Source organism: Schistocerca americana, chromosome 1 (genome assembly GCF_021461395.2).
Source record: "Schistocerca americana isolate TAMUIC-IGC-003095 chromosome 1, iqSchAmer2.1, whole genome shotgun sequence".
Lineage (NCBI taxonomy): Eukaryota > Metazoa > Arthropoda > Insecta > Orthoptera > Acrididae > Schistocerca > Schistocerca americana.
Window position 1 is genome coordinate 670634128 of NC_060119.1, and position 12701 is coordinate 670646828.

Below are 12701 nucleotides of genomic sequence, written 5' to 3' on the forward strand. Positions count from 1 at the left end.
CCATGTTACCAAGTTGTGTCTAGTGACTGGGTGTATCAAAGACCCTAAATTAATGATTATAATGACGTAATACTGAAATAAATAATATATTAAACACTGAACTGACGGGCTGTGTAATTATTCATAATACAAGCATGTTCCCAGCAGCATATTGTGCCGCCTGTGGATGGGTGTTGCGGGTGGCATAAAACGAGATCGATAGCGGTAGCTGAATCACCGTCTACACCCTGTAACTGGGAGCTATATTTTGGTATAGCATCTAGCGTATGGTTTTCACTTTTAATTTCAGATGAATAAATTACCAGCACTATAATACTAAAAGTCGACATTGGTGTGTTAGTAACTAAAGAAAGAATGACCACGATGTAATAATAATGGAGTACAAGCTCAAATTGGGGAAGAATGAGGGGAAGAAATCAGCCATACCCTTTAATAAGAATCATACAATTATCAGTCTAAACCGATTTGGAAAAATCAAGCAAAGGTTATATCTGGAGACATGAACTGCTGAATGAGTATAGTCTCTTAACATTGCGCCACATCATTCGTCGTATGTTATTAACTGGAGTATTCCCTCGTTCTGTTGCAAACAATGACTCCCATGCACACCGTTTGTTCGAAACTACGACAAAGTAATATTTGCCCCTAATCTCACTATTTTCAGTATTTGAAATTAATGTCGGAAAATGCCCATTATGTGCCTGAAATATGCTACCTTGTGAAACGTTCTTGTTCCTCTGCAGGGACAGAATATGAGGAAAATATAATAAATCTGATCATAAATTCTTCAGACAGAATGTAATTTTATGGCGTATTAAAAATCTGGACTGATCGAGTTACTTATTTCAAAGTAGCGTACGCAGTTCCTGTCTTACCTGTCGGCAACGACGTGAGGCTATTACTGGACAGATCAAGGAGGTCGAGTTGCGGGTTGTTGTCAAATGTGTCGCCAGCGATGTCCTCTATGAGGTTGTGGTCGAGGCGCGCGGTGCGCAGCTGGGGCGTGGCTGCCAGCAGGCGTTTCGGCAGCCGCCTCAGACGGTTGTGGGAGAGCCACAGCACCCGCAGACTCCCACAGCTCGCCAACAAGTCCTCGGGAAGGTCCGTCAGGTTATTGACCTACAAAATAAAATTGCAGCTGGAAAAACAAGTGGTACTCTTTTCGATAAGTAAAAGACTGACATTTATAGAGACAAAATGGCAGGAAATAGTAATTATAACGTTAGAGATATATGACTAACTAATATATTGACATAGAAATTTAATGATAATAAATTATGCGAAAGGTACACAATACTTGAAATGATTTTTGAATAACCTTCTACGTGTTCATATTGTTGCTGTGGTCTTCACTCCAAAGACTGGTTTGAAGCAGCTCTCTATGCTGCTCTATACTGTACAAGAATCTTCCGCTCTAAGTCAGCCTTCTGAATCTGCTTATTGTATTTATCTCTCGGTCTCCCTCTACTATTTTACCCCCCCCCCCTCTCCGCAGTTCCATCTAGTATTAGACTTGCTAGCACTTGATGTCTTAGAATGTGCCCTAAGAGCCGGTTTCTTCTTTTAATCAAGTTGTTCCTGCTTGTCGTCCATGTTTCACTTCCATACATGGCTACACTCCATACGAATACTTTCAGAAAAGACTCCCTAATATTCAAATCTATACTCGATGATAATAAATTTCTCTTCTTCACAAACGCTTTCCGGTCTACATTTTATATTCTCTCTACATTGACCATTATCTGTTGCTTTGCTGTCCAAACAGAAAAACTCATATACTACTTTTAACTTCTCGATTCCTTATCATAGTCCCTGAACGTCACCTAATTTAAATCGACTACATTTCATTACAATTGTTCTGCTCTTTTTGACGTTCGTCTTACACTCAGGTGACGAAAGTCGTGGGATATCTCCTAGTGTAGTGTCGGCCGTCCTTTTTCGCGGCGTAGTATAGCAACTCGACGTAGCCTGCAGAAATACTGGGCCAAGCTGCCTCCGTAGCCGTCAATAATTGCGAAATTATTGTCGGTGCAGGATTTTCTGCACGGACTGACCTGTCGACTATATCCCAAAAATGTTCGATAGGATTCACGTCGGGCGACATGAGTGCCCAAACCATTTGCTCGAACTGTCCGGAATGTTCTACAAACCAATCGCTAACAGTTGTGGACCGGTGACAAGCCACATCGTTGTTTGGGAACATGAAGTCCAATAATAGCTGCAGATGATCTCCAAGTAGGTGAACATAACCATTTCAAGTAAACAATCGTCTAGACTGTACCAGAGCACCTAGTGCTCTCCATGTAAACACAGCCTGCACCATTATGAAACCACCACCAGCTTGCAATGTGACTTGTTGATAACTTGGGTCCATAGCTTAGTGGGGTCTGCGCCACACTCGAACCCCACCATCAGCTCTTACAAACTGAAATCGGGACTTGTACGATCAGACTACAGTTTTCCAGTCGTCTAGGGACCAACCGATACGGTCATGAGCCGAGAGGAGACGCTGTACGCTATGTCTTGTTACCAGCAAAGGCACTCTGTCTACTGCTGTAGCCCATTAACGGCAAATTTCAAGGCACCGTTTAAATGTGTTCAAATGGGTGTCAATTCTTAAGGAACCAAACTGCTGAGGTCATCGGTCCCTAGACTTACACACCACTTAAACTAACTTACCCTTAGGACAACACACACACCCATCCCCGAGGGAGGATACGAACCTCCGGCGGGAGGGGCAGCGCAGTTCGTGACAGGGCGCCTCTAACCGCGCGGCCACTCCACGCGGCATCAGTGCACTGTCGTAACGAATGCGTTCGTCGTACGTACTACATTGTTTTCTGCGGTTATTTCACGCAGTTTTGCTTGTCTGTTAGCACGGACAACTCCACTCTAACGCCGGCCACTGTGGCCGAGAGGTTCTAGACGCACCAGTCCGGAACCACGATGCTGCTACGGTCGCAGGTTGGAATCCTGCCTCTGGCATGGATTTGTGTTTAGTCCTTAGGTTAGTTAGGTTTAAGTAGTTCTAAGTCTAGGGGACTGGTGACGACAGATGTTAAGACCCATTGTGCTTAGAGCCATTTGAACCATTTTGATCTACTCAAACCCCGCTTTTCATTCGCATCACTTGAGTACAAATGACAGCTCTGGCAATGCACTACTCTTCTATACTACGGGTACTCGATACTACCGCCATCTGCATATGTGCATATCACAATATAATGACTTTCGCCACTTCAGTTGATATCCTTCTTTCGAAACTGTCAATTCCGTTCGACTGCTTTTCAGTGTCCTTTGTCGTCTCTGACAAAATTATAATGTCATGGCAAACCCCAAATTTCTTCTTTTTTCTCCCGGAACTTTAACTCCTAATCCAAATTTTTATTTTATTTTCTTTTCTTTACTGATTGCTCGATGTACAGAGTAAATAGCATGTGGTATAAACTACAATCTCGTCTCTCTACCTTCGCAACCATTTTCTTCCCTTTCATGTTCCTAGACTCTTACAACTGGTTTCTGTAGAATTTGGAATTAGCGTTTCGGTCCCGGTAGTTTCCCCCTACTACTTACAGAATTTCAAAGACAATATTCCAGTCAACATTGTGAAAACCTTTCTCTAAGTCTAGAATGCTGTAAAAGTGGGCTTGCCTTTCCCTATCTCGTCGTCTAAGAGATATTATGGGGTCTGTATTGCCTAACGTGTTCTTACATTTCTCCAGAATCGAAACCTATCTTCCCCGATGTCGGCTTCTACCAGTTTTTCCATTCTTCCGTGAAAAATTCGTGTTAGCAGTTTGCAACGAGGACATATTAAAGTGATAGTGCGGTATATCCACAACTGCTGCACCTTCTGTCTTTCAAATTGGAATTACTACTTCAGTAGTTCTATCAGGCCATCTCATTTTCTTCTACATCCCCTTTCCTTACAGTAATATTGCCTTCACGTATGTTGCCTTGAATAGGTCCTCTATATTTCCCTTCCATCTTTCAGCTTTCCCTTTTTGATTAGGACTGGTTTTCCATCTGACCTCTTGATAGTCATGCAGCTGCTTCTCTTTTCTCCAAACGCCTCTTTAAATTTCCCGTAGACGGTATCTGCAATTCCAATGGTGAAATATGTTTCTAAATCCTTATATTAATCCTTTACCCATTCCTGGTTAGTCAATCTGCACTTTCTGTCAATCTCGGTTTTCAGACATTTGCATTCTCTTTCGCCTACTTGATTTGCTGCATTTTTTTATTTTCTCCTTTCCTCAATTCATCACCATCATTATTAGCCAATTCGATCACTTGGTGATGCAGCCTCTATGAGTCGGCCTGCAGATTCTTCCTTTTCTTCCGATGTTGAGCTTACCGTTGCCAGTTCATTCGGGCTGTCGTCTTTAAGACTCTGTGCCATCTGCCTCATGGTCTTTCCCTTGGTAAATTGACCTCCAGTCTGGTACTTGTTTTGATCATCTACCATCTTTTCTTATCGTGACATGATCAGCCCACTGCCATTTCACTGTATTCACTCTTTCCATTATATCACCGACCTTTGTTGTCTGTGTGATATCGACAGCCTTCTTTCTGTCTTTCTTCGTGAAGACCAACATTGATCTTCCTTCTCCGCTTTGGATTACTATTAGTTTTCTGACAATGAACTGATTTAATGTTCGCGTTTCACAACCATAAGTTATTACCGGCAATGTACGTTGGTCAAAGACTGTTTTCATCAGCTCGGCCGACATTTTGGACTTCAAAACTGAGGATTATCTTCCATAAGCTTGCCAGCCTAAATCAATTTGTTGAAATATTACTGGTTTTAGGTCACCTTTCATATTTAGCACTTGACTCAGGTAGATATACTCTGTAACCCTTCCAGCAATTGCATTTCCCTTCGGTGTCCACTTATTCGTCATGATCTTGTTTTATCCTAGTTCATTTTTAGGCCAACTTCAGAGCAGACAAGTTCACTAACTTGCATTTGAAATTCCTGTATAGTATTTGCAAATAGTACAATATCATCAGTGAACCTCTGGTTGTTTAATATCTTTCCCGAAATTTGGATTCCCTTTGTTTTCCAGTTTAATTTAGATATCAGTTTTTCGAAGTCTGATGAGAAAAGGTTTGAAGATATACAGTGGCCTTGTTTTACGCCTTTTCTGATGGGAAATTCATTGGTTTTTTCAACTACACTTTCAAACGCTGTGGAGGTTTTGTATATGCATTATAAAAGTCTAATATAGGCCCGTTCTGTTCCTTACTCTGTTAGGGCCTCAAACACAACTGAGCGACAGATCGAATCGAAAGTCTTTTCGAAATCTATGAAGGAAAGGCAAATAGGTAGATATGGTACTCATTTTACCTACTAATTTTTTCGCGTAGAATGAAGATCTAATCGGTTGTACTAAACGCTGCTTGGAACCCACGTTGCTCAATGGGTTGACCCAGGTCAAGTATAGTGCTCAATCTGGTAGTCAAAATTGTAGTATAAACTTTGTACAGTATGGAGAGGAGGCTGACAGGGTGACAAATTTTTATATCTTTTGTACTACCTTTCTTGTGTATTAGGATTATTTTAACTTTATCCGAATTTCTTGGTAATATTCCACTGTGAAAATATTTTAGCTAAATGCTTTATAGATTCGCCATCCAGCAGCTTTAAAATATCGACTGAGAGGTCATCACTACCTGGAGCGGTTCCGTTTCTCTTCTTGTCTATAGCATGTTTGACTTGTGGTGGGAGTGTTTCTAGTATTTGGGAAAGGCATCCAATTCGTCTAGTATTAACATATCATCATTGACTATACTGTACAGGTTACTACAACAATTTTTAATATACTCGAGTATTTGTTTCTTATATGTAATTCGGCCTCGGCCTGTGTCACGATGTCAGCTGGTTCATTCCAATCATAAGCTTCCGCGTGGCTATCTTTAAGCTGCATTTATTTTTCAAGACTGACTTTTAGTGTATCTTCTTCATACTTCTCGACGCCATCTTTTATTCTCTTTCGCATAGTTCTGATATTCTATCTTGTTTTTGTCTGTTTCTGCTTTCATTTTTCTTCCCTTGTCCATCAAACTTATCGTTTTATTTTTCAGCATCTTTGGATGGTTTTGAGATTTGCACTGTTTCATCTGTTGCTGTCAGTATCTTCGTTACAGCTTCTGCTTCACATTGTTCTAAAATTCTCTCACTTCTTTCTTGAAATTCCTCTTTCTGTTTTCGAGATTTTTGAAATTCCAAATTTTTTCCATTCCTGTAATTGGTTTCTTTCATCTTCATTTCAAATTTTGCTCTTACTTTAGTCGACCATCACGGTAGTGAACCAGTTCAGCACAGGGACATTTAGCGTTTTGAGCCCTGTTGGAAAGAATGAAGTCTATTTCATTTTTCACTTCAAATTTAGGGGCCCACCAACTCAATTTGCAACTAGAATGTTTCATGAAGAACTTATTCATAATAGATGTTTTCATGCATTCAGCAAATTTAATAAGTTTCTCATCTTTGTCACTTCTGTCAACTATTACATGCTTGCCAGTAACTTGAACACCTTCCTTTTGCGTTCGAACTTTGGTATTAAAGCACCAATTATAAATTTATGAAAGAATCTTTCCCTTTCTCACAGGTTTCTTTCACGCATTCATACAAGGATTCTGTCTCCTTACCTGGGTGACTACAAGTAGGTGCACACGCTTGAAGTATCTGGATTTTACACTTTTCTCTATTTTGATTACCAAACGTGCAATTCTACCTGAAGTTCCCTCTAATACTATTATCTTACCTATATGATTTTGTTTACAAGAAACCTGACTCCGCTTAGTTTCCCATTTGGTTTTCCACAGCAATACAAGAGATTTCCCTAATGACGTCATGATAGTCTACGCCCCGTTTTTTTGCCCTCATGACAAGTCAGTATGGGCTCACACTTCAGAAAAGATAACGCCCGCCCCCACAGGGTGAGAGTTTCTGCTCTTTGTCTTCGTACTTGTAGCAAGGTCGACAGATATCTCCCCAACTCAGAATGTCTTGCGCATTATGGAGAGCGTCCTCCAACCAGCTCGGGGTCTTGAAGATCTAAGGGCCAATTGGATAGAGTTTGGTACTACATAACTCAGGAGGACTTCCAACATTTCTGTCACATTAAAGCCAAGCCGAATAATAGCTTGCATAAGGGCCAGAGATGGACCAACGCATTATTGACTAGACCACTTTCTGGAGCCCTTTCAGTTGAATACATACAATTTTCCTGCAGGTCGCTGTGGTAGAGCGGTTCTAGGCGCTTCAATCCGGAACCACGTGGCTGCTACGGTCGCAGGTTCGAATCCTGCCTCGGGCGTGGATGTGTGTGATGTCCTTAGGTAAGTTAGGTTTAAGTAGATCTAAGTTCTAGGTGACTGATGACCTCAGATGTTTAGTGCTGAGAGTGATTTGGACCATTTTTAAGAAATGTTGAAAATAATTCAGGGAGATCTAAGGGCGTGCTTAGCTGCATATGGGCCAATTTCCGGCTGATCACCGAAGCTAAGCACTGCTAGGCGTGGCTAGTACTTCTATGGGTGACCGTCCGAATACGCCACGCACTTTTGACAAATTTTCCATTGCCTTTATGGCACAATGGACAAGAGGCGTGGTGGCGCCAAGTCCCAGATCACCAGTCTTTGTGCTAGTGTCCTTGATTGAACTCCAAACCTCTCCGCACTGTCTCGTGAAGTGAGAGTATGTGACGCTGTTCACGGTTATCCGTCTGTCGAATGGAGACGTTAAGCTTGACGGCGCCCTTTGAGCTCTTCGACAGGATTAGGCTACGTGCTGCCACCGGGTTTCACCTTCTCCCTTCTCTCATCATCTTCAGTACGAATACGACACTACACTACGCTACACACACACATACACACACACACACACACACACACACACACACACACACACAGTTAAAGTTATATGCACTCAAACACACGGCTCCCATACTTGGTGAAGCAAAGGCGCCTGTGGGCGCGAAGGATAAGGAAAACCTTTCGAATTATCGGAAAATGGAAATGAAATGAGCGTTTGGCGTCATTGGTCGGGAGGCCCCTCGCGGGGCAGGTCCGGCCGCCATATCGCAGGTCTTATTACATTCGGCGCCACATTGGGCGACCTGCACGCCGGATGGGGATGAAATGATGATGAACACAACACAACACCCAGTCCCTGAGCGGAGAAAATCTCCGACCCAGCCGGGAATCGAACCCGGGCCCAGAGGACGGCAATCCGTCACGCTGACCACTCAGCTACTGGGGCGGACCGAATTATCGGTTAGACCTTCCCTTTTGGGTCACACAGCCATTAATGCCAGATGACAGGACTTAAATTCAGAAAACATGGAAGACATTTTTGTTTCAGCGTGACTAATTTGCCTAGAGGTCTCTGTTTTACAGAGGTTCCAATTTTTTTTTTGACGCAAATATTTTTTTTCATACGAATGAAGTTACATCTCTGAACGTTTTTGCACCTTTCATAGGAAAGCGTATACTACACAGTTGTTTCCGATTTCTTTTTTTGTTCCACTCTCAAATGAATTGCGCGACAAATGTGTGTTTATCAGCCAACGTATTGTGTTTGTTAATCAAGATTTCTGACGAAGTGGAATCACTTAAAAGTCAGTATAAAAAAAAAAGTCTTCCTTACAGAGATTAGTACATATGTTCCGTGACCATCTGCACAACATTATCATCCTGAGAGCTGAACATATCAACTGCCGCATAACGTTGAATTATTTACATCTCGTCCTTGAAACTGATCTGGTGAAGAGTACTTGAGCCATATTCCAGAGTAGATCAATTAAGAGTATTTTTATTTATCTGGTTTTTAGATGCATTACGGCTTCCTAGATTTATGTCAAGAAAATCAAAGTTGTCCATCAGTCCTTTCTACTATAGATTATTATATTAATGCAGATTCCCTAGCAAAGACAGACTGACTCAACACAAATCCTTGACATGTTTTTTCAGGCATTTTATCGCACACCTACTAATTTGAAAAAGTATTGACTCACACGAGATCAATTTAGGATACTTAAATCCCATCGCAAGTCACGTTTTCGGGGCCGCCAGTTACCGCATTCAAAGTGGCAATCAGTATCACAATTGAATATAGTTCGTAAGACCATGACCACCACGGGCCAACAAACCATCCATCATGAAATGTATTGGCAGCCACAAATATGGACAGCCATCAGCTTTTTGGTGGAATGACGACAATCAAAATTTGTGCCTGAGTGGGACTCGAACCCGGCATTCCCACTTGCCCTTACCATCCGAGCACACTTCATGGCCAGACCCAAAATATCATATGCCGTCAACCATGTGTCTACAACACAGAGGCACTGATATATCTTATCGTAACCATCCATCAAGTCAACTGAAGGTCTAGGAGTCGGCTAATTTGTCATTTCATTTCCGGGGACTAAAAACGAAAAGCTTAGGGCAATGTATCTGACCACTGTAGTATTCTCACATTGTACTTGAAAACTACACCAAGCTCACCCTAGACTCGTAGGGTCCCTCACACTGTCCCTCATTCAAGAGAAGTAGCGGTTCGTGTACACCCTGTTTATACACACTGTTCGTATTTTGACTATGTAGTTCAAAATCATTTCCCATCATGTATATATGCATAGTAACTTCCCGAAGTTCGTTCTTGTAAGTTCATGAATAAGAATAGAAGCGTAATTGTGTTACTGAGAACGCGTATGTCATCTTCTGCCGACTGTTGGAAACCGAATATGATTCTGAAGACAACCCAATAAAACAGATGCAAACAAAATTAGTATGCCGCCAATTTGAAACGCGGACTGTGAAGAACAATTTGTGAAATAGATGCGAATGTTTTTAATTAAAGTACTTCGCTATTTAAAATCCTTCGAGGCTGCCACTGATAAGGTTTATTAAATACGTATCAAACGCTGCGAAATATTTTCATGCGAGTCTCATATTTTTGTACCAAATATTACAGCAAAGATTCACCTACCAGCTAATTTAAGGACCAGTTTCTGTGAAAGTGAAAGATTCGCTTGCAGACGGAAGCTATCACCGTAATGATAACTGATTTCTTGGCTGAACTTTAAGCCTCTGCGGCTGAGATGCGTAATTAAAGAATTTTAAGTACTGTACTGCAATGTCAGTGAATGTTGCAGACGGAAATGTTTCTGCGTTATTACTACTCTGTTAAAGCTTTCATTTCCAGCAGGGTAAATGAGAATGCTAGCACAAAGTTGCGTTCTGGAGGAAAGTCAATCTTAACAGCCACACAAGACCTGTGTTCGCCATATCAGTGCCTGTAGCCTGATGTTTACGCACAGATCGTCGTCAGTCGTTCTCCGCTTTCCATCTGTCAATATTCCTCTCTTCGCGTCAAATACGCATCACCGTATTAGTGTCGAAACACCTCTTAAAATGCATATGTGTCTACAAATTACGGTTGAGTTAAATATTTTCTTTTTGCCGTTGTTTCTGGGTTTCGTTTTCTCTTTTGTTTCGTTATGTTTTGCCTATTTTAATAATATGTTGTTTCTCGCTGAGTTCATGTGTTTTGCGGCACCTTTAACACAATAAGATCATGTGCTCTGTGAACGGGTTCGCACTGGCGTAGACTTTTTCGCGTTGTAACATTCATCCCCTTGCTCCACGGTGTCACGATTGGATCGTCGGGGTCAGCATATTCTCTAAGTATTTCAGCACACTAGCAGATTTTTGCGAGAGGAAGAAGTTCACGCTATCTATAGCGTTGCCTATTTTTTACGCTGTTCTCCTAACAGAGAGCAGTAATCTGCGCTATTATATAGTCTCTTCGGATCACGCTCAGAGCAAGACATGTAAAACACCAACACCTTATTTATAATCTTAATAATAATCCCGCACGGCTTGGTTCCTTTTTCTTCCACAGATATCAAACAGAGGAACAAAACAGAAAGGAAAGTAGATCCTGTCTTGAGCTATGACTGAAACAAATTCGTACTGAGAGAAAACGGTTTGAGAAGCTCTTCTCTCGTCAGACGAACCTCAAGTAGCAAAGTTTTGCAGGAACTGAAACTAAATGCGTGGAATAAATCTCAAATAATACTCTTCGATAGTGTTTCTTTTCCTTCACTTAAATCCGACGGTGTATAAATACATCACATTTCAGTTTGCCGCATTTACGGAGAATAGTCGCACAACTGCTGATGACGTCAGTTAGGAAAAAGGGACTGTATTTCAGTGATACCATTATAGCTAGTGAGATCGACGTTGTCAAATACTAGGTTGCTGCATGCACTGATGAGCCAAAACATTATGACCACCTGCTTAATAGTTTGTTCGTCCATCTTTGGAACGAGATACATCACAGATTTTGCGTATCGTGGATCCGACAATTTGTTGGTAGGTTTGTGAAGATATGTGGCATTAGATGTCTACACACAGCTCATGTAATTCGCGTAAATAACAGTCCGCTGATTTGCTTACGCGGTGATGGCGCCCGATAGCGATTCAGATAGGTGCCACAGGATTTACATCAGGAGAATTTTTTCGCCGAAAAATCAAAGCTCCTCATACCACCGTACCAGCGTTCTGGGTCCGTGACTGGACCGTTATACTGCTCAAACATGACATCACCACCGGGAATGACTTAAGCATAAAGGGCTGTAGGTGGTTCGCAGCTGTCAGCGTGTCTTTGATTACTACCAAAGGTCCCATGCAAGCGCAAGGGAAAATCTTCCATGGCATAATACTGCTCCCACCAGCCTGCGTCCCCAGCCCACTGCACGTGTCGAAGTGCCGTTCATCATGATGACGGCGTTTCTGGAGACCACTATCGACATGGTGTATAGAAAATGTGATTCATCCGTAGAGCCGACATGTTTCCATTGAGCGGCAGTCGAATCCCGATGGTTCCGTACCCACGCAACCGTAATTGACGATGTCGCCAGGTCAACATGTGAACATTTAAGGGCGGTCAGCTGCAGAGCTCCGTGTTAAACAACGTAGGATGAACGGCGCGCTTCGAAACACTTGTGCATGTACCAGCATTGTGATCTTTCGGCAGAGATGCCACAGCTCACCATCTATACTACTTTACAGAGCAGAGAAACTTCCGAAACCACGTTCTGTGAAAACAAAAGTGGACATCTGACCATTTAGTGCGTAGTGGTAGTTCCACTGTCCTTCTACCTCTTTCCGTAAATGCTCACAACAGTAGCACGTGAGCATTCGACCAGCTTCGCCCTTTTCGAGATAATCGTTCACAGATTCTGTGCGGTAATAATCTGCCCTTTGACAAAGTCGCTTATCTCAGCAGATTTCCGTATTTGCAGCCCATATCTTTGCCAAGGTGATCTCCATCCCGTGTCCGCTCTGCTTACATACTTTTGTCACAACGTCACGTAGGCGCAACGCCACCGGACGGCATCCAACGTCGCGTGGGTAGTAGTCATACTGTTCTGGCTTATTAGTGAAATTCGTAGCGTTTTTCCATACGTTCAATAACCCCAACAGATCCACATAATAGTGACTTCGTCACCAATAATATTTTTTCCTTCACTATTTACGTCTGCCAAAGTTTTTCAACTCCGCGGTTGCAGAAAAATGACGTGGTTTTGAGGCGAAGAAATCATCGAATCATGTTAGTAGGCATTTTCACCCGTGAAGGAAGTTCCTTGGAAGCTGTTCGCTGGAGAGGGGAGAAGGTGAAAATCTGA

The 12701-nt window shown here is 42.2% G+C and overlaps 1 protein-coding gene across 2 annotated transcripts in view; it reads right to left on the reverse strand.

The window, feature by feature from the left end:
- LOC124544673 (prolargin-like) overlaps positions 1 to 12701 on the reverse strand; it is a 67105-nt gene that overhangs the window by 25113 nt on the left and 29291 nt on the right. For both annotated transcript variants that reach the window (XM_047123309.1, XM_047123300.1), the window contains one exon: positions 876 to 1119. In XM_047123309.1, the coding sequence (XP_046979265.1) occupies positions 876 to 1119 (244 nt within the window). The remainder of the gene's footprint in view (positions 1 to 875; positions 1120 to 12701) is intronic.